At 37.4% G+C, this 23,213-nt stretch overlaps 3 protein-coding genes across 6 annotated transcripts in view; 1 reads left to right on the forward strand and 2 right to left on the reverse strand.

Moving 5' to 3' along the window:
- psen1 (presenilin 1) overlaps positions 1 to 23,213 on the reverse strand; it is a 187,453-nt gene that overhangs the window by 2,754 nt on the left and 161,486 nt on the right. For 2 of the 4 annotated variants that reach the window (XM_065267382.2, XM_065267380.2), the window contains exons 1-7: positions 6,016 to 6,068; positions 5,218 to 5,312; positions 3,395 to 3,666; positions 1,301 to 1,442; positions 1,156 to 1,223; positions 355 to 575; positions 6 to 104 (exon numbers count right to left, since the gene is read on the reverse strand). In XM_065267382.2, coding sequence (XP_065123454.1) covers positions 6 to 104; positions 355 to 575; positions 1,156 to 1,223; positions 1,301 to 1,442; positions 3,395 to 3,666; positions 5,218 to 5,253 — 838 coding nt within the window. In that variant the 5' untranslated portion in view covers positions 5,254 to 5,312; positions 6,016 to 6,068. Of the gene's footprint in view, positions 1 to 5; positions 105 to 354; positions 576 to 1,155; positions 1,224 to 1,300; positions 1,443 to 3,394; positions 3,667 to 5,217; positions 5,314 to 5,912; positions 5,996 to 6,015; positions 6,069 to 23,213 lie in introns of those variants that run through there. The other 2 variants (XM_065267381.2, XM_073812487.1) reach the window with 2 other exon arrangements.
- Positions 6,477 to 8,417, forward strand: adi1 (acireductone dioxygenase 1). The gene is made up of 4 exons (XM_065267299.2): positions 6,477 to 6,671; positions 6,922 to 7,041; positions 7,125 to 7,304; positions 8,006 to 8,417. The coding sequence occupies exons 1-4, from the start codon at positions 6,537 to 6,539 to the stop codon at positions 8,120 to 8,122; spliced, it is 552 nt and encodes a 183-aa protein (XP_065123371.1). The 5' UTR covers positions 6,477 to 6,536; the 3' UTR covers positions 8,123 to 8,417.
- On the reverse strand, positions 9,302 to 23,186 carry trappc12 (trafficking protein particle complex subunit 12). The gene is made up of 12 exons (XM_065267298.1): positions 23,116 to 23,186; positions 20,790 to 22,054; positions 18,920 to 19,036; positions 16,276 to 16,389; positions 15,609 to 15,747; positions 15,314 to 15,426; positions 15,120 to 15,192; positions 13,392 to 13,465; positions 11,957 to 12,055; positions 10,467 to 10,570; positions 10,284 to 10,371; positions 9,302 to 9,859 (listed from the first exon to the last, which is right to left on the reverse strand). Exons 2-12 carry the CDS (start codon positions 22,032 to 22,034, stop codon positions 9,617 to 9,619), a joined length of 2,409 nt encoding a protein of 802 aa, XP_065123370.1. The 5' UTR covers positions 22,035 to 22,054; positions 23,116 to 23,186; the 3' UTR covers positions 9,302 to 9,616.

Genomic DNA, 23,213 nt, shown 5'->3' on the forward strand with positions numbered 1-23,213 from the left:
CTTACAGGAATAGATGAGGGCTGGGAAAATGGGCTCGTTTCTCTCCTGAGCCGTTTCTACAAGTATACGCAGAGGTCCTTTCGGACACAGCACCGCCAACAGATCTATGGAAAAGAGGTGAGATATAATGTGATTCAGTTCATAACAAATAGTGTTCCCGTAGCTTCATTTGCAGAGCATTGTCATAGCAACACAAAGGTCACAGGTTTGATTCCCATTAAGCTATGGAAAAAAATGCATAGCTTAAATGCACATTAATATATAATATATATGATTTAAGTCAATGTATGGTTTATTTCCACAAAACTACATTTGTAACATCTGCTCGATGCTTTTATCAGTAATGTAACTGACCATAGACAGATATAGCAGCCAGGATGAGCCATGCGGTCCACTCGGGAAGATATTTGATGAAGACCAAAGCCATGAGAGCACTGATCATGATGAGATACGCCTGCTGGAGCCGCAGAGGACCTTTCCAATGAATACAAATCATTCCTACAACTCCAAAGTTCCAGATGATCAGCGCTAGCGTGAAGTAGTCCATGGCCACGTTGTACGTCTTAAACACTTCCCTGGTGTGAAAAACAGGGTGAACCGATGCTCTCAGAATAAATTGTACAGCATAATACATAGTAACAAATCATAAAAATAACTCAAAATTAAGGAATAGGTCGCCCAAAAATCAATGAATGAATTCATTTATGTTTCACTGACCTATGTGCTATATCAATATAAAGAAATGTTTTATTTTAATGCCATCATTTTGTGTTCTTATCCGAGGCTCAAACTCATGCAATGTATTTATTGGCTTTTCTACAAATATACCCGTCGTGCGACTTACAACTAGTTTTGTGGTCCAGGATCACATATGGATATGTATATTATATTGCATTTCTGTCATGAGATCCTACTAAAAGTTACACAATGCACCTTTAATAATTGATGTATGTGCTTTTCAGAGCTTCTTCCTGCTGACCCCCATATAAGATGATAACATAACATCATTTAAATAAATAAATTGTTTGTGCTCTTGGACGAAAGAAGGGTGAGAATTCACATTCTTGGGTGAACTATTCCTTTACTACAGTAAATAAGACAATTTGTGTCATCATGCCAAACAATCCTAAAGCCAGATTTGGGGTTTAAACTCACCCCAAATAAATGAAGGAGAAAAAGAACAGGAGGAGGAGATTGGAGAAGAACAGCCAACCTTGAATCACCTGCAAAAATCACAGGACCTACATTAAAGATGAGTCCATGAGAAGTAAACATGACAAGAAGAGCAAGATAAACAGACCTTATAACATCTGTACTTGTAGAGCACCACCAGCACAAGGGTCATGACCACTATAACACTGATCATAATGATGGCATTGAGCATCGAGTTGAGAGCGCGCTGACCCACGGTCTCGGTGTCCTCACGGAACGGAGTGTAGATCCTGCATGAGAGGAGGATTTTAATGGTTTATATGTTTCACAATAATAGCAAGAGTCCAGTTTATACATCAGAGAGCTCAGAACAGCACTGAGTGATGCATTAGCGCTGTCTAGAGGACAATCACAGCAACTACAGCACCTGAGCACAACAGATTTTCTTAGTGCACACATTTAAAGATACTGGGCTGGAGAGATTATCATATAGGGGACGGCATGCACTAGATCTTTGTATTTATTTTGCTGGAAAAGAGGATAATGTTTGCCCATGCCACAACACTGCTGGAGTGTTTTGGGTTAGTCAACATTAAATTTACCAGTACACCCAACAAGTGAAACGATTTGAAGGATCATTCTTGTCCATAGCACAGATGGGAGGACTTTTTAGGAGACGTGTTATATCAATAATAATACTTGCTAACACTACTAATAAGGCCTGGAGCCAATGGAAGGCTTGTTTTCCAAACACAACACACTTAAATCAAGTCAGAACGTGAAAACTGATCAACATTTAGTCTTTGGATTAGATGGGCATGAAGAAACGAATTCTGTCAGGTAGCTCAAGGGTTGAGTCTCAAAACCACTGGTGGAGCACAAAACAAAATAATAATACAGCAACAGATATAATAAGTATCTGATCACAAACAAGAGCATCTCTGTTAGATTGGGTCATAGGTTAATCATTAAAATTTTACAATATATTACATAAGTTTAAACAAGACAAAATGGCTTCTTAAGGATAGTATGACGTTATAACTAGGGATGCACCGATATATATCGGCCTATAATTGGTAACGACAAACAATAGCATTTTTCCCCACTATCGGACATTGGTCGATTTTTTTTAATATTTTAAATTGGGTGACAATGGCAACATAATTGCAATTTGTATGCTCTGCAATACTAGGATTTCATGGCATAATACTTTAAAGTGCACATATTTCATTGCTAAAAACAACATTAATTTTTGTATTTGGTATAACACAATGTGTTTGTGTGGTTTATGGTAAAAAAAAACACAGTACATTTTTGTAGCTACAGATATATAGTTTCATCGGACGCACGTGCGGTGACGTGATTACGCATCTGGTCAGAACTTTACTTCCGGTTTCTGTTTGTTTAGTGGTCTGACTAGTGGCTAAACTGAACTCTTGAACAAACACCTCATCGAAAATAACAAATGTTTTAGTTTCCTAGGTAATCTACGTGTTGTTGTTTTTTTTTGCTTGTTATATAAATAAACTACTTTAACAGGACTTTGTTGTTATTTATTCTCAGCGGAGTTTACCGGAAGTTACGTGATGACCATGAAAGCCGCTTGTTTATGTTGTTACTGCTGAACCGTCTATACCGCTTTCCTCAAACGCATTCATTTTTTACAAAACTCATCGATCTGAAAAGCTCTATGTCCCTGATTACCTCTGACGTCAGCCGGAAATGTGACGCTCCTTAACATGTTTGAAAGATTCGGTCACAATGCAATTAGGAGTTAACTTACAGGCTGTGAGCCTGAAGCAGGAGGAATTAAGATAATGTCGGTCTTGTCTACATTACCAATCCCATGAAATAAACTGTTGCCTACAATCCGTGTGTTTGTTGTAGTCCAAGAAAAGAGATTTATGTTGAAGACGATAACTCGTGTCATTGTTTACTTTTGGGCTTGTACCTTTTGCATATCGTTAACATGAACTTATACACACCAAAGGAAATGTAAAATCGTGAATCGGACCATAGGTGCTCTTTAAAACAAGGAGTAAAAAACAAAACTGTCAGTATCTACGTCATCACAAGTATCGGTATATCGACGCAGATATATTTTGTATCGGTGCATCCCATTTTTGAAAACACAATAAAATATAAGAGACTATGCTATATTATGAATGCATTTAGAGTGATCTGTCGTGGCCAACAACGGGTCTGTGACAACATTCACAAAAATACCAGTGACGATACTCACAGCTGCTCTCCGTCCTTGTGCGTGTAGAAATCTACCGATTTGATTGTTGCGACCACAACCACCATACACAGTGTCACAGGAATAAACAGCATGATAACATGTTTAGCTCCATATTTTAGAGTCAGTTCCTCATCTTCGTCTTCCTCGCCGTCATTTACCACCTGAGGTGGCCGTGCAGTCGGCAGCTGTCCGTTCAGCTCCACCTCATTCCTGCTGGGATCTCCTGTGCCGCCGGTCTGAGGTTGCCGGTTGGTCTCCGCTCCACCATTTGACTGTACACACAGAGAAATAACGAGCGTTGCTTCTGTTTAATGCACTTAATTTTCCATTTACACTTAGTATTAACATTTTTGTGATCCGACCACAGACAGACAATTATATAATGGCATTAAATAGTGCCCCAATTTTTTAAAGCTCTTTCCCCAACAACAACAAAAAAAATCCATATGGGTATTAAATGTCTTCTGAAGCAATGGGTTTTTGTAATGTTGGGTCAAAGGACAGCTATCCACCTGACCTCAACTCTCTCGTGAACATGGGATGGACATTACTGGAAAATAAATTACTTTTGATATTACATGTGGCATGCACACTACTCAGGAGTTTTGACCCTCATAAAAGGAGACTTTTGTAAACGCTGTAGACCCGGTTTTATTAGGAAAACTCTGGGGTTGGGCTTTAGTAAAGATGGACTTAACCAGTAACTTATGTAAACAAAGGCGGGAGTGCTCACACATGCTCTCTTGATTGGGTGTTCTGGATCATTGTGTATCCTGATTCGCGTGCGACCCCCTTTACCCTTTATTGTTGACTGTATAAACAATAACATGGAGATGGAGCTGCAAGTTTTTTAGTGTTTCAGCTGTTCAAATTATCTTTTTAAGCAAATTGTGTGTTTATTTATAACACAAACACCCAAAACAAGTGCTTAAGTACTAAGATAACCGTTTTCGCCACTAATGCAAACTAGGGCCTTAGATTGAACTGAACTTAAAGCTGGCTCTGTGCTTTTTACTGTAAAGTTTTGTCAGACTCAATAAAAGGAAATAAAAAACTTCAGGATTCAATCTATATTCACAACAGCATAAGCATGGGTCAAAGTCCTCTATTATCTTGGCAGAGGCATTTTAAAAGCCTTTCACAAAACAGCAGCAGTGCCAATGTTTTACAGCTGTATTATTGCAGCAGATACGCTTCATGAAGTCAGATAAGTGTGAGTGAAACAGCCTTCGGCTACAAGCTGTGATTAATACTTGATGCCACATATCTGTACCTCACATGCCCCACCTGATTTCATTTTAAACAGGTGTGGTCAGACGTGCCTGTGCCTCACTAAACACGTCTCTTTCCAGATCAGCTTTCAAAACTATTCTAGAAATCTCTGCTTTTTGGACATTCACATCATATAAATAAAGCTGATAAGACTTTAAGAATTTTCCTAGAATTGTGTCATATATCACCAAAAACGGGAGAACCTCGGCTTTTACGTGGCACATGATTTTCAGGGACTGAAACTCATCAAATTTTTGACGTGGGTTTCCTCAGTCAGTATTAAAAATATAAAGGTGATCAAATGTTCTTTACTTGATAGATAGATAGATAGATAGATAGATATTATGTAAAAAAAAAATGTAAATGTCCGAAAAATGCAGGGTCATATTACAGTGTTGCAAAAAGATTCCCAAACAGAGATGGGAAGAACGTTCTGGAAACCTAAAGGAACGCCTCTATTGACATTAAGAGTTCCTAACCAATAGGGATCATTGGGATATCCATTCTGGGAAGCATCACTAGTACAAAATACATGGGATATGCAGACTTACCACATTAGGGACAACATTGTCCACATTTTCAGCCATGGGTGCTGTGAAGTGACCCAATGATCACAAAAACACGGGGAGCTTTTGATCTGTCAGGACTGAGATCACAACACATCACAAATTAAAACATTTCAACTAATGAAACAATAAACCACACAAACATACATTAATTAATATAAATAAACTCCTATCTTAATATGTGAGCCAAATCAATGTCAGAAAGATGATTAGGTAAAACATATTGTGGTTGTACAGTACCATGGTATTGTGATAGTGATAAATAGTTTGGATAAATACTATGGTATTTAAGGATTGTGATTCATGTACCATAGTATACACAAGGTATTAACATTTAAAATGCCAAAATCATTTATTGATACTACAATGTTTCTTTAAAATACCATGGTTTCACGCTCAAAAACATGGTACTGTATGGTAACACAAAGACTTTGTAATTTTAATGCGCGGGAGATATAACAGTTACGCAAATAATGTAAACACGGTTTCTATCTTTTTAAACAACAAAGCCTAAATATATCTTTTGGTTTGTGAGTTTATGTTGAAATAAACGAGTAGTGTTTGACCAATGAATAACAAAGCAGCTTCCGGTTAACGTGAGTTAGCCCATCCGATAGCCGCTCACTTATTTCCCTTCAGTCAAAAATTATTAACGAATCAGATATGAGTCAAAACCTTACAAGTGAAAATAAACAGACGTATATCCAGACATCTCTTTAAGTAAAATTAAGAAATAGAATGACCATCAGATGATAATCATCTAAAGGTGGACGTAAGACAAACCTTGAGTGTGAATTCACAATGATAAAACACCCAAAGACTGTGAAGGCGGACACAAAGCGACACGGACGTGTCGAAAAAGGTCATGACTGTAAACCCTTCAAAATAAAAGTTTTTTTGCAACGCAACTTAAAAATCATATTTTTTCAATCTGGTTTTTCTACACAAATACAAGTAGCATAAAACAATATCAATGCACGTAACAACAACAACAACAACAATATTTAATAAAAATGCTGCCATGAATTTGTTTCTTTTAAATATTTAATCAAATTTAAGGTGAACATTTTCATTCAATGACATTTCGTTGCTACTTCAAAATGATATCGTTTATTAGTACATATTCATGATAATGATTTCAAATCAATACTTATGATTACTTATTTTATTTTTTTCTCGTTGTCGAGCAAAAAATTAATATATTTGTTTTGTTAGTTTATAAGGAACCTTTATTTTGAAAAATTTGTCAGCTTGTGAAGTTCAGTAACTTAAAGGGTGTTGAAACAGCTGGATGTGTTGGAAACATGTGTGGTTTTGGTGAAATTGAAGCCTGGTATATGGATGAATCTGATGAGGATCAGAGACTCCCTCACAAATGTAACCCGAATCAGCCCGTGTCACTTAAACAGCTCGAGCACATTGGAGTTTATTACTGGAAGGTTCGAGCGGAGATTGCATACATCACGTGACCTACATAACATAAGCGTTATGAAGTAAACATATGATATTTGCATGAATTAAAAAAAAGGCAATTACATGTTACAGCCTACTACAGTTTTAACATTGAGGTGGTGTGGTATGCATTTAAGTACATGCGAGTACAACTAAGTAAATAATAATCATAGTAATCAAACAGTATATGCACCATATTGTATATACATTTCAACATGAAATTGCTCTTCTTTTTAGTTAAATGCAGATATTTATGAAAATGACCCGGAACTGCAGAAGATTCGTGAGGACAGAGGTTATTCCTATATGGATATCATAACTATTCACCCTGAAAAACTTCCTGAATATGAGAACAAGGTAGATGTATTTATTTGGAATGAAATTAAATTCACTTCAATATATTGTGCATGGTTTCTTAATCTATAATTCCTCCAATGCAGGTGAAAATGTTTTATGAAGAACATCTTCACCTGGACGATGAGATCCGCTACATCCTTGATGGAAAGTCTTACTTTGATGTGAGGGATGAGAATGATCGATGGATCCGAATAGCTATGTCCAAGGGTGACCTCATCACGCTCCCAGCAGGAATTTATCACAGATTTACTGTGGATGAAACTGTAAGAATTAAACATTTCTTATTGTGCACCAAAACTAAAGGACCATGCTGCATTTGGTGTGTTGCTTTTAAAGGGGACATTTTACAAGACTTTTTTAAGATGTTAACCAAATCTTTGGTTTCCCCAGAGTGCATATGTAAAGTTTTAGCTCAAAATATCATATAGATAATTTATTATAATGTTAAAATTGCCACTTTGTAGCAAAACTTTTTTGGGCTGTGTCCTTTTAAAAATGCAAATGAGCTGAAAGCGCTATTCAACCACGGCACTGCCATTTATCTCTGCACTTAATGGCAGTGCCGTGGTTGGATAGCGTAGGTTAAGGAGCGGTATTATCCTCTTCTGACATCACAAGGGGAGACAAATTTCAATTAGCTATTTTTTCACATGTTTGCAGAAAATGGTTTACCAAAAGTTACTAGTTTGATCTTTTTCACATTTTCTAGGTTGATAGAAGTACTGGGGACACAATTATAGCACTTAAACATGGAATGAGTCAGATTTACATGATATGTCCCCTTTAAAATGTTTAGCAATAACATGCCATCTGTTTTATAGAGACACTTGAATACTCAATCATTTTTTGATTTTGAAACAACTTGTGTTTTTAGAAATGGTTAACGGATTTGATCCCATTTAACAGTTTGTTTCTGCTAATAATAGTTAGTTTATTTGTGTTTTTCTCTTTATATTCTCTATAGAACTACACTAAAGCCATGCGTCTGTTTGTCGGTGAACCAGTGTGGAAGGCTTATAACCGCCCGGCTGATGACTTTGACATCCGCAAGGCCTATGTGAACTCACTGAAGTGCTCCTAAAATGATTGTGTTTAATTCAGTACTGATCTGAAGTCTGTATTTAGACACATTAACAGTAACAGGGTTGCTAACATAACTGTGATGTTCAAGAGTGGTGCCTTTATTTACTGTAACACTGTTTACAATCATGAACAGTAATGGTTTCATTTACAGTCTCCACTGTGATATATTGTATCCGTCAATACTGATGTTATATAGAGAATTTTTAAAGGTACAAATATGTTGAAATGATGAAAGATGGCTTACTGTATATTTTGTCAAATTAATTCAGTTTTATAAAAAATCTTAAGAAACAAATGTTTACTGTACTGTATTCATTTTTCTTTATTACACTGTACTGTGCACTGTCTTACAGGTTAAACTAAACCTTACAAAGACCTTAGCTGGTAGTTCATCATTTGTCCATAGACTATTTTTAATCTATACCAACATAGTAAAATTTAAAAAGTGAAGTGTATTTCTCAATTGGTCTCTTTTAAAGGTGCCAAAGAATGCATTGTAATAATCTGTTAAATTGTTCTCTGATATCTACATAGAAGGTTTTTGGCTTTATTAAGTGCAAAAATGATCCAGAGACAGTTTTTCATGTCCATTTACAACCCTAGGATTTGTCCTTTTTAATGAAATGGTCTATTATTAACTTATTTGAAAGGGTCATGAATAAAAATGTTGAGCTCTGCTGTGATTGGCTGTTTCTCCTTTAGTGTAAACAGATCTTATGTTTGAGTCTGTATCAGATTTTGAGGAATAATCGTTTGGAGATTATTAATGGACGTTTCTGAGTGGTAATTTTGTGTTTATTTCAGTATTGACCTTTAAAACGTAAAGCATAAACGTTAGCATATAGCGCTAACTCAGCAGGCACAACTTTGTTTTTAGCATTGTAACAACATTGTACTTAATTTAAAGTTGGGGCGTACATCTAGTCTGTAATGTCACAATTGGTGTTATGTTGAGATTGGTCTGTTTTCCAGCGGTCTTTTGCATGCACAAGGTTTACATAAGGAGGAGGAGACAATCGTGTTTGATGCTCACGATATGTCATTACCATGTACACAACTTTTTATTCATGTATGCCTAGATAAATACAATTTTACGTTTTACGGCACTACATGTGTACTAATATTAAAAGAATTAGTGGAATAATCTACTGTATAAAATACAACCAGATATGTCAAAAAGTTTTCATACTTTTATTAACAAGATTCTTTTCCCCAAATACACAGTACAATCATTTAATGCTTGTAGCTTAATTCTTGAGACATTGGTAAGACGCTTGACCCTTTTTCTGTTTTGTGAGAGCAAATGTATCCGGGTTAGCAAGTTACCTTTGGTCCTGCCTGTACATTGTAAGATTTAAATACATAATCTTCAAAAAAGCTTCAAATCTAAAACAAAAATTTTAACTCCAGCCACGACGTGTTCATTCATGTCTGAAGAAAATCCACCGCCTGACTTCATTACGCAATGTCCCTGCTGTCGGATTGTGGTGTCTCATGCTAGCTTGAGGCACTGGATGTTAAAGCTGTCTCCTTCTCGGCTGGCCGCGGCTTCGAGCAGAGCCTGTTTCTTCTGCGTGCTGCGCGAGGACTCCAGCTCGTACATGGTTGTGAGGTTGAAAAGCACGCTCTCGTGTAAGTACAGCGCTGAGTCCTTATGCACCAGGCTCTCCAGCTGGCCCAGGGACTCCTTCAACCTCCCCAAATAAAGCAGACACACGGCTGCATTGTTGCTTGCCTGGAAGTGAAGTTCACACTTTTAGTTTCAGTACTTTCATACAGTGTTGAGTAACTTACCCAACACTGCATATAACATGTAAAAAAACAACAACATGAACTGTGGTTTGTCACGTAACATGCCGGTCCTCATGTGTAAGTCGACCAGACTTCCTGCTGATGGTCAAATGTCTGGTTTTGTGAGACTAGATTTGATACCAGACCATGGCCATTAATGACAGATCGGATGAGTTTTATTATTGATAAACCACTGAATCACTACATCAATAATAGATATCACAGCTCAGGATCTACTGAATCTTTAAGACATAGTGAACATATCGTCTATCACATACACTCACGTTTGAGCTTGTGAATTTAGCACAAGATAAGAGACATAAGAGATAAATGAATGAAGAATACAGAGCTGGAGAACGAGTGCTTACCACTGGATTCTTGGGATCTATTTTCAAGACACTGGAAAAACACACGTGCGCATCTGCGTAGTTATTCTGACTCAGATGAACAAAAGCCCTAAGTGACAACAAAACATTTCAAGTTAAAGCAGATCCACATTAAACAAACACAAATCTGCAAAAGTCACTGAATATTTATAAACCAGACTTTACCTGTTCATCAGGACTGATGCGTCTTCATCAGGTGATTTTCCCTTTGATTCACAAACTTTTTCAACATCCTGAAAATACTTCTCTCCAGTTCTGATGTCCCCGATCTACAGTAATGTTATAAACAAACACAATGCAGATTATAGTACAGTGTCTAGGTGAAGATACATTAAGAGTTAACAAAATGGGCTGTTTTGAGATTTCTGCACAACAAAGTAAGTCTCGACCATCCATGTTTCACTTAACCAATAAACATTATTACACATCAGTCTGTTTTGTTGGTCATTGTAACTGGCGCTGTCCCATGAGCGAGACACCAGAGTTTACTTTAATATTTTAATCTATCATGACAAACTATATATCATTGGAAAGGTCTAAGAGTTTAATTTTCATATTTAAAGACATTTTAGCATTAATATTAAAAATGCAGGGACAGTCATTTATTAATTTGTGACAAGAGTATGCAGCAAACTGTTGACACCTGGTCGTTGTTGGTAAAACCACTAAAAGTGTAACACAAACCTTATTTTGTGTGATACTTTTAATGCAATAAATAAAATAATGCAATAAAGTATATATTTTATACATAAATGTAAACTGCTATAACACATTTTAATCTAATATGTTCACCTCCAGATACTTCCGTGAAAAACTTTAAAGTGTCTTCTTTAAAACAAGACATTAAAACATTCAAGAAAAAGTTCACCCAAAAATGAGAATTTTATCATCATTTTGTTCCCCTCATGTTGTTGTAAACCTGTATGAGTTTCTTTAATTGAACACAAAATAAAATATTTTAATAAATAATGGTAAGCAAACAGTTGATGGTACCCACTGACTTCCATAGTATTTGTTTTTCCTACTATGATAGTCAATGGGTAACCTGTAACCTGAGTGCTTTTCATCATTTATCATCTTCTTTTTCAATCATAAGAATAAAGAAACTCATACAGGTTTAGCACAGCATTAGGGCAGCAATTAATTTGCATTATTGGGTGAACCATCCCTTTAAATGTGAGGGCCAAACTAACAGCATTGTTTGTATTGTACAGCATATGTAACAGTGTTTTATACGGTCTGATTTTTCATTTTAATTTGACATTAACATTTAAAACCTCATTGACTTCACCTGAATATTAAAACTCAGCTCATCATGGGTTCAAACAGTAACAAATATACTGATAAAAAAATATATCACTGCGTCTGCCAAATACATAAATGTATGTAAATGTAACCTTTATGAGATGCTTGTAATGTTTGCATACTGAAATTGCAAATTTGCATTTATTTGAATATTGAATTGCTTATTAAATCCTCTGTTGTATCTATGTACCCTCCCTTCACACTACATACATGTGGACTGAAGGCTGCTTGTGTGTTTATTGTCATGAGCCAATGTAATGGTGCATTTTATTTACACAGAGTTTGTTTGAAATCTGTTGTCTATACGGTAAATACAGATCTAGTTTGAATCCAGTTGCCCTCAATCTCACCTGTAGGAAAATGCGTCCGATACCGCTCAGCAACTGAACTTTCTGCTCCGGCTCATACTGGATAATGGAGCGATACACATCCACTGCCAGCACATAATCCTTCATATGAGACCAGACATGGAAACAGAGAAATTTATATGAAATAGGGAAATCACAACATTATATGTACTTCAGCGACATGAGAGTTCATCTAAACATGATACCGATCATATGACACTTCACAATGAGCCTTATGTCGAGCTGTCTGTATTAAAACTACATTCAACATGTTCTGAAGTCATATGACAGCTTTGTGTGAGAAACAGGATTTTAAAGTCAATACTGAGTGAATAGTTATCCATCTGCTTAAATCTTATGTGTGAAACTAATAATCCCTTATGAGAATTAACCACGGTTTTACTACAGTTAAAACAGACAAACAAAAAAAAGTGTAACTAGAAAACAACCAGGCATAGCATACTGAGAGTTTTATGTCAAATTTTAAATTGGCATATGCAATATACTGTAAAGAATAATTGATGACGGGCTGTAGAATTATTCAGAAATTACGTGCATTATTTTCAAAAAATTCAAAGTCAATTTTTCCACAATACCACGGTTACTACAAACATTGCTAAAGACATTTGACAGGTGTGCATTTATTGAAAAATAATGCATACCCGTGGAACAACCTATGGCAGTAGAAGTCTAAATATGTGTAATGGGAAGTAGCTAAAAACTTAAAGGACTATCAACTTGAAAAAAAAAAAAATTTCTGTTCATCATCATACCATTAGGGAGGGGGTCTCAAGTTGACAGAATTTTTATTTTTGGGCGAACTATTCCTTTAGGTACAGTAAAAGGGAAACCAGGTAGGACTTTTATTTATTCAACTCATATTTTCAATATGATGAAAAATTGTTTTAAAAAACAATTCAACATCTCCAGGGATTCCCTGTATCTGTGTATTTCAGTCTTTAGCCACCAGATGGCAATGTGTAGCTGGCAAAAAAACAAGCATTAATTTCCACTATTGACTGTTTCACCAATAAACAATGATGAGAAAACCTTTATCATTTAATCCAATAGCCAGATATAACCCAATCAATTACTCATCTTTCTGAAAGAAACGCTTCAACAATGTATGACCCTAGCAAAAAACACTAGTTAAATGTTTGCATGTAGATATAATCCATGCCAGATGTAATTCAATTCAAATTTATTCCTTTAGCACATATGCATATTGTTTCAAAACTGCTTTACAGAGAAAATGCATCATTATATTAGAAAAAAAGTTATAAATTATAGTGTTTTTTAGTTAGCAAATGAATTCGTAGAGCAACAATGATGATGGGAGTGATAATAAAGTGTATTATACATGTAAGATATAAACAAGCGAGTATAAGTGTTAGGATGTGTTTGTATGGGTGAAATGATGGCAGATCTTCCCACATACCTTCATCATTAGCAGACAGTTTGCCATGGAGTACATCACCCTGCTCAGTCGTGACGTCCACAGCTGGATGGAGGCTAAAAACAAGAAGAATAAAAAAGAGAGAGAAAGACTGAGCAAATGAAAAAGACAAGAAATCGCAGCGTTTTCTCTTCCAAACTAATTATTTGTCTGCAAATTATAGCAAAGGAGTAACAGACAGTGACAGTGGGATTTATTTTTGCCCTTTGGCTCACTGTCGACCCCGCTCTGATCTGTAGGAGCATTAACAGACTTCAGCTAATGCCTGACCAGCAATGATGTGTGACCGCGGGTTAATCTGAACGGAGAACAGATTGAACATGTCATTACGTTTCCTCATCCTCCTCTTCTCTGACATATAATGGGTAATGATGCTGTGATCATATTCCACACTGTCGTTACTACAGGCTAACATCTTTACTGTATAAGTAACCGGTTTAAAACGCTCATCTTAGGCAAGCAACACTATACCAAACACAAAAATGTATTCATAATGTACTTAATTTGATCTTCAGATTTGTTTTTAATTCAGGTTTGATAAAAGCAACTTCCTAAATCATCTTTGGTTTATTTGTAACCCAAAATTATCATTAAACAAATGCAGTACATTAGCGCATAGGTCTAGTATAAGTAGGCGAATTAGGACGCAGCTTATGTATATAGGGCTGTAACAACGATAAACTCGATAATAATCGATTATGAAATTCGTTGTCAACGAATTTCATTTGAGATTAGTTGGTCTGTGACGTCACAAATAAGAGCGGTTCGTCAATATAGGAGCTTTAGGCACAGTCAAATTAGACTTTTCTTTCCATTGACTTCCAATCATACGCATTCAAATGCATCAGACCGGAAACGCAAGTTCGTGCGATGATGATTCGTAGGTCGCTGCATAGCAAAGTTCAAGTCTGGTGAACTCTGACCTGCGAATTCGTATCACATGGAGATATGTGTCCAGTGCAAAACCGATACGTCACGGCGTGACGTTTCTCTCTACTGAAAAGCACAATAAAAAATTCAAAATCATTAATCAAAATTTCTTCACCAGCACATCACTGAAGATTACAACTCAATACGTTTTAAGATATTTTACTATTTAAAGGGCACCTACAACACAAAGTCCACTTTGGACATAATGTGTGTTGGCAGTGTGTGAACCACCCTACGATGAAAAAAATCCACCCGTTCCTTGTTTTTAAAACCACATTAAACCAAAGCAGTCTCATTAGCCGTTTTTATTATTTTATCAATGTGAGGTCACACTGATAAAGCCCCGCCCATTTAAAGTCCTGCATTACCATAGTTTCAACTCTTTTGCGAGTTGTACTCTGTCCACTAGATACTAGTGTCTCAGGCCATAATAGGTGCCATTTAAAAGCTGCAAAACTTTATTTAGGGTTTAAAATATAAAAATCAGAAAGATTATATTTGTAAAACTGTAGTAGTGTGTGGCTTTTGCACTTTTAATAGTACACTTCGACACATAAAAAAACCCTAATTTAGGGCCTTATATATAGCTATAATAATAAAAAAAACTAATTGAAAATTATTAAGGTTTTTATACGATTAGTCGATTAATCGGAAAAATAATTGCCCGATTAATCGATTATGACATGAAACGTTAATTGCAGCCCTATATATACATATATATGAAGAGTTCAGATGCAAAAGGTGCTAAAATTTGTGATTGTAAGAAGTTGATTTCTGTACCTTGTCTGTTTTCCTGTGTGAGGTTGATCATACTCCCATCTTCGGCTAAACCCTCCTGCAGGTTGCTCAGGATCTGTGAAAGACGTGAGCAGAAGTTTTACAACACTAATTACAGCAACGCTAATTTAATTTCCCAGCGCTGCAGAGAAGAAGCAGCCGGTGAGGTGGAAAGTTCAGAGCTCGGTCGCATTCACCTTCTGACAGACGCTCTTCATTCTGTACAGGCGGTCCAGAGTTTCCTGCGGCTTCTGAAGATACTGAGGAAGCTCAGCGTGCAGAATACGCATGGAGAACGGCACAATCGAACCTACAACATCCATATAAAATGAATGACAATTAAAACTCCTTCCTGGTATAAACCGTGGCTTCAAGTTCAGCTTTGATCAGGTAACTCTTTGATTTTAGGACGGTTCCTGTAATCTAAAGCCTTATTGAGACAGAGAAGACTTAACATCTTAACTTTATTTATGTTTATTTCAAAATATTCACCTCGTCGTCCAGGGTATACGGATGGGTAATACTCATAGTAGAGGTTGAGATGATCCAGATTGCCGAAGGGCTCGAACTCCAGTTCAGCATTTTGAAAAAGATTAAGCTTAACCAGAAGAGCCAGACGTACAAACCACAGCTAAGGGAGAAACAAACAACAACATGCTGTGCATTACTTTTAATTGTTTATGATTTATAGGCGTTAGAAGAGAGAAAGTGCTGTGTGACAAAAAGTTTGCACATAAAAGCGAACAGGTGCTTTGATACGCTCGACTCCAGATCCGCTGGGACATCGATGGGTTTCTACAACACTGAAGGCTTTGTACTACTTCAGGGTACTTTGCATGTAAAGATCATATAACTATACTTCACCCAGCGTTATTGAGAATAATTGGGAACAAACTGTTGCCGAAGACACAACTTGTAACATTTGTGTCAGCAGTAGATTTCCAATTTGGGTGATAAAATGCTGTAAATTTCATTTTGGATGAGGACATAAATACAGTGCTATCAGTTTGCACCTGATCATGCCATCAACTTTATTTTGCAAGTTGACTGTTAATGATCTGTTTAACTAATTTAGTTATTAGCTACACGCGATGTTAAGTCTCAATCATTTCCTCCTTTGTCAAACTACAGAAGATCTCCCAGGTGAAGTTTTACCGACCTGTAAGGAATCTGTGGTGTGGTTGGAAGGCTGTCCGCTCTTGCCGTAACCCTGACCGTGACCCGTCAGCAGTCTGCCTGTCAGATCCACGGCCGCTCTCCAGTTCTTAGTGCTCTGTGTAAGATGAGAGAAGATGAAGCTGATAAACAAACATCTGCTTACACATGACGGAGACCCAGCACCTGTAATGATGATGAAGGTCACTTACACATCACGTACAGCAAGATTTCTTATTTACTGTAAAGATTTAATCAATGGATACACTCACACCATCACAGATCAGTTTTCTCAAACATTTTCAATTCCAATCTGGGCTGCTTTCACATGTGGAAATGAATCAGATTTTTTTGCATTCATTTGCATTCTTTGTACACTCACCTAAAGGATTATTAGGAACACCATACTAATACTGTGTTTGACCCCCTTTCGCCATTTAGAAATGTTGGCCCATATTGATAGGATAGCATCTTGCAGTTGATGGAGATTTGTGGGATGCACATCCAGGGCACGAAGCTCCCGTTCCACCACATCCCAAAGATGCTCTATTGGGTTGAGATCTGGTGACTGTGGGGGCCATTTTAGTACAGTGAACTCATTGTCATGTTCAAGAAACCAGTATGAAATGATTCGAGCTCTGTGACATGGTGCATTATCTTGTTGGAAGTAGCCATCAGAGGATGGGTACATGGTGGTCATAAAGGGATGAACATGGTCAGAAACAATGCTCAGGTAGGCCGTGGCATTTAAACGATGCCCAATTGGCACTAAGGGTCCTAAAGTGTGCCAAGAAAACACCATTACACCACCATCATCAGCCTGCACAGTGGTAACAAGGCATGATGGATTCATGTTCTCATTCTGTTTATGCCAAATTCTGACTCTACCATCTGAAAATCTCAACAGAAATCGAGACTTATCAGACCAGGCAACATTTTTCCAGTCTTCAACTGTTCAATTTTGGTGAGCTTGTGCAAAATGTAGCCTCTTTTTCCTAACCAGGAGCATGTATTAACCCCGCCCCCTCCAACTGTCAGTCTGCTGTGATTCATTCCTAAATGCAACGCCTACTTTTCTATAGCCAATCAATTCACAGTGGATAACACAAGCCACGCCCACTAGTTTCATCATGTGATATTCAGTTCAGGAAATACATCACAACATGGAAGTAAACTCGATCGCCCCTTCCAGTTCATGAGGACGTTAAGGTCATGTGCTAGGCAGACCCGCCCACTATGAAGTCTAATTGGTCCAAATTCCCGCTCTTCATTGCTTTCATTAAACCCCACATTTTTTCTGATTGGCTGTGTTAGATTGCTCAGAAACAGTGTGCTTATGTCTGTGTATGCTGTATTTTCTTTCACATCAGTCTCCATGAACCCTTTGATATCTTGAGTTCAGTCTCTTTTTAGTATTTCAGTCTCTCCTTCTGCTCTCTCTCTCTTCTGTCAGAGACCCCAGAGCCTCTAAATCTTCATTAGAGCGGGAAATGAAGTCGAAAACCACTGTGGGGAAACCTGCACGAGCAGCATCCGCCTCTAAGATCAGACATAACACAAGTCAATGGAAGGGGAAATGGGACTCTTCTGATCTACGGCCCATTCAGGGACTCTACAAATGTCCCCACGAAACAGATCAGGGATGTACGTTTTTAGGGAGATGCCAATACAAACCTACAGGAAAAGCTCAGAGATGGAAGTTAAAGGCATTGTTCTCTCAAAAGAGACATTTCTGTCATCATTTATTCACCCTTATGTGTATTCATCTCATATAACTTTCTTCTGTCAAACAGAAGTGATATCTATAAGAGTGTCAAAACCAATCTTTGTAATATAATGAAAGCAAAAAAGTGTCAGAAAGGTACACTGCTGTACAGGTACATATATTTACATACATGTTTTTAAATGCAAAGATTGTAAGCATATAAGAGCTTGCATTTCATTTCAAAAAGAGCAAAAAAGGTGTGACAACCAGAGGTCACGATAACCGAAAATGTTCCATCTTTGACTGAAAAATCTGAAAGCCATCTGTCATTTTGACAACTTACATTTACAACTTGTAATATGATTCCCAGAGATTTTCTTCCTCTTTAAGCACTGCCTATTGTTAAAGATCTACAATGACACAATGAGTTTACTCAGATCTACCTCCTTACCCATAACCAAGTGCTTTTTGTTGTTTAGTTTAGTTCATTTAGGTTATTTTGGTTTGTTTGATGTGCATATTAGCGGTTTGTTTGTTAGATCCAGGGTTGCATAAGGTCTGGAATCACACTTGAGGTTCATTAAAGTGTTTACACATGTCCAGAAAACACTATGTTAACAGTATGCTGCCTGCAATCATAGTGCACTTTGTATAATTATACATTAGTTTAAACATTCATGGGTTATGTGATGTGATCAAGTGACAGGTGTGCGATGATGATGATAAGTGATCAGACATTTTGGTGCCACTTGTTCACTTATTTCTCAATCTTATTAATCCAAAGTACTGTAAATTAAACATCATTTACATTCTGTTCGACTGTAATCATTTGTATTGTGCACAATCATTTGGATTTTAGCTTGGATAGACAATTATTAAACAATGGCACATGTCTGCATTTAAATGAGAAAAATTAAAGGATTAAAGAGAAATAGTGACTCACGATAAGTCGCTTGAGACCCAGGAAGTTTTGCTCGACTGAGTTGGCTAAAAGCACCTGTCTCTTCATAGCCGCCTGCTCACCCAAAAAGCGCTGCATCAGATCTCTCACAGCATCACCCTGTAATACATAAAGTTTCGGTTTGTGCTACTTTTATTGTTCACAGTTTCAATAAGATCTCTGCTACACCGAGGGCAATGACAGCATATCTTTGACACGTGAACGATTATTTTTTTTTTATTGATGTCTTACATCCATTTTGTTTAACATGAACATATTAATTTACCACATGAAGATTGTGCTAAACTATCAAAAAGTATTTTTTTATAGCCCATAGCCTTTAATTTACATTTTGGGAAAACTATGATTTGCGTGCTGTTGCAAGTATGTGGCAGGTGGTATTATCTTGACAATTTGGAGAAAACGCTTCCCTGCCAATGAGTGCATTTACATGCATAGTCTTTCCTTAATTATCCTTAATAAACTGACAATGTGTGTGGTCATGTAAACGTGTGAAAAGGTTTTCTTTTTTCTGGGAAAGCCCATAAACGGCGCAAGCACAGGTAGTTTTTTGCTCATTACCCCGATTTCGCGTTGCAGGTAAACACCTTAACCGGTATTCTCGCAGTTTTGTTCATGTGCGCAAGTCTCCGCACGAGAAATATAAACTTCACACACAGAAGTAAGCACAAAGTAACACATAAAAGACTCAGGCAGTTGGCAGAGAAACTGCAAAAAGAAAAGCTCATATTGCATTCAGCGACAGATTTCCCATCGGCTTTTTGAATAACTATAGGTACTATCATGTGTTTCTATAAGTAGACTTTTGATAGTTATCCGCGTATTCTGCGCATGTAAATGCACTCAATTATGAGTTTTTACGCCAATCCATATTTCCGCTATTATCCACTAGATGGCACCCTTACCCATCTTATATAACACTAAAGCATCTATGGATTAAAAAAAAGGTAAAAACTCTGTGTATGTTTATATATTTAAAGAAGAAAATTTATTTGAAGGCATTACATTTTTGTGAAAATAATAAAAAATGCTGCCGCTGGCTAGGGCTGGGTGTCGATTCAGATGTTCCAGATCGATTAGATTTCGATTCACAAGCTATCAAATCGAATTGATTTCGATTCTTGATTCAATTTTCTATTCCGATTCTCGAGTCTATTTTTATCCTCGATTCAACTCAATGAATATAGATTTAATATAACTACAGTATTTCACTTCTGCATTACAGATCACGCCTATAGCTTTGTTGTTGTTCACAACATAATCATCGTCTTGCTTGCGAAATCCAAAATGCTTCATACCTCTGACTTTTTATGTGAAGGTGGCATCAACGGCATTTTAAGCACTGAATAAATGAATGAGAGGCTTGCCTCTCGCTCCTTGGTAACATCATGCAAGGCAAAAAAGAGGGTGACATCAAGTGGAGACGACTATTAATTACATTAACGTTAATCTTACGTTCAATGTTTTTGCGGAAATAAATATGGAAAAAAAATCGATTCGTTGCCTTTGAGAATTGATTTTGAATCAACCACATTTAAAAAAAAAACGATGAATCAAAAAAATCTATTTTTTTTGCCCAGTCCTAGCGCTGGATGGCAACTTTTTTTAAACGCTGGTAAAACGCTGGTGGGGAAAGAGTTAAGAGGTGCATGCTCAAATCTGTGAACAAGATGATCATCAATATTAAAATAATCAATATTTTCCAAATGCAAAAACTTGTGAAACATTTGGAAGTACGCTGGTATGCAAATGACCTTAAATAAATCATTGACTAGTAGCTACAAATCTAAAGCATCTATTTAGATTTGACTATGCTCTTGTTTTTAAATGTAATTTGGGAAACTAGACTGACCTGAAGGTTGTCAAACTTGAGTCCGGGCATGGCCAGCTGCTCTTTGTCTAACTGGACAAGACTGACCTGGTGCGTGGCCACTGATATCAACACTCTCCTGGTCTCCTCTGAAGGAAGCCAAGCATCATAGCGCTTATCCACCTCACTGGTGCTCAGAGCGCTCGCGAAGGGATCGTCCCCAACCGAGAACACAGCCTGAAGCTTATTCATCGATGCCACATGCTCCCCTGCACTTGCCTGAGGTTTTGAAATGCCACCCTGAGGTGCCGGGCCGAAGTACGTGCTGGCATGTACAGTATCCTGTGACCCTGAGGCGGGCACGCTGCTGGAGCCAGACAACAGTTGAGACTCTGGAGGGACGGTTGCCTTAGGCGACTCTGCATTCGGGTTACTGACTGATATGAACGAGGAGGAAATCGTGAAAGAATCGAAGAAGTCCGAGGCTGGGTTGACCGTCCCATTGTCTGTGAAGAATTTACTGAGGCTGGGGCTCGGCTGGCACACCTGAGGGACGAGCCTGTTAGGGGTTTCGGTGTTGCCGATGGTGAAGCTTGGGGACTTTACTAGGGTGGGTTGAAAGCCATCAGGTATCAGGGCTTGTGCTGTGGGCTGCCCACCATGGCTGAAGATAGTACAGACTGGAATGGGCTCATCTTTGGGGCTGGTTGTTCCTATAGTAATTTCAAGAGGTGTATCTTGAGCATCAGGACCCTTAGGGCTGGGAGTGTCAGAAGCAGCTTGGGTATCAGTTTCTATTTCATGATCAGTTTTATCCTCCATGCTTTTCTCCTCCTCATCATCTTTAAATAACCACTCAGAAGCGTCCTCAGGTTCAGCAGCATTGACAGAAGAGGAACTGTCAGCATCTTTCTTCTCTTTATCCGTATCTCCATCAAGCTCTTTGGATTCAAGGGCCTCCTCATCTTCACTCCGGACTAAAAGCGTGTCAATGGGAACGACGTCCTCTTCCTCGCTGTTGGGAGAATCGGAAATCATCACACTCTCCATCATCTGGTCGTTCAGCTTCTCCATCATGCTTTCAGAGGTAATACTGTCATCCCGCGGTGAAATGAAAGCTTCAACTTCCAGGTCGATGCTCTCCTCCTGGAAAGGCACGTCTGGAGTGAGTGACGGGCCTAAAGGATCAGTCTGAGGCAGGGCAGAGGGTTCGAGCCTTTCGGTATCACCTGCTATATCTATATCCAGAGTATCAGGTCTCTGTGCTGGACTGTCACTGCTGTCCATGACTCCAGCTTCACTGTTCCCTATGATTCCAGAACAGATTTCAATGCATCAATGCAAAGATGGGTTTCTGACAAAATGCTTAACGCTCTCTCATTTGTAAGTGGATTTGGATAAAAGTGTCTGCTAAATGAATAAATGTAATGTATGTAAATGTATTGGCCACCGATATTTATCAGCAAATTTTTAATCAATATAAAAACATATTGGCTATAGCATACTATAAAATACTAAAATAACAAACCAATAGTTTTGTAGTCTATTGGTGGGTGTCATGTCGTCCTATTTGTACTTTGTTTTATAGCTTACTTTGTGCCTCTCCTGTAATGTTGACCTATTAAATGTTAAATGGATCCATGTTTAATTAAAATTATTTGCAGAAGAGTAAATAGTAAACATCAATGCATTTCTTTTTGAACTTTGCTAACTTAAAAACATCAAAACAGTGATCTATTTTAATGACTAAAGTTCAACTAAGTAGGTAAGCAAGTGACAAATATCGGTATTGGACAAGAATCGGTACATCTCTAAAACTGCAGGCCTAATATGGTCAGACAGGAAATGCATTGCTTTACATCACTGATAATACAAATCAATAGGATAAAAGCTAAACATCTTGACCCATCTTATGATGTTTGCTTTTTTTTACTTTCTTTTGTACAAATGTAGGTCTTTTTTAAAACGGCAATAGATTATTTTCTTAAAAGTCTGAAAATACGAATCCCACATATTGGAGGACATAACTAATAATGACTTAATAGTGTGCATCCATGGAAAATTTTCATTTAACATATCACGTGAACAACACTGGACTCAACTCATCTTTATTCATTACATTACGGACTACACAAATTAAAATACTGCTGATGAGAAACTAATAGAGAAACATGATTAAAATACAGAAATTATCGATAATATAAACATGCTTGTGGCCTGAAGACAAATTAACATGCAAATAATGCTTATTTTTCGGATACAAAAACTACAACAACACAACACCTAAGTTACTTTCAGACGCTGTCAGTTTGTTATCAACAATCATGCAGAGATTCAATCTAATTTAAGAATAAAAACAGGATTTTACCTTCAGTTCAGTGAAATAAACGCCGAGATGACAGTCAGCGATGTAAACACACGCATGCGCACTGACGTCAGCATGAAACCGGTACGGTGGCCGAGAAG

Source organism: Paramisgurnus dabryanus, chromosome 17 (genome assembly GCF_030506205.2).
Source record: "Paramisgurnus dabryanus chromosome 17, PD_genome_1.1, whole genome shotgun sequence".
NCBI lineage: Eukaryota > Metazoa > Chordata > Actinopteri > Cypriniformes > Cobitidae > Paramisgurnus > Paramisgurnus dabryanus.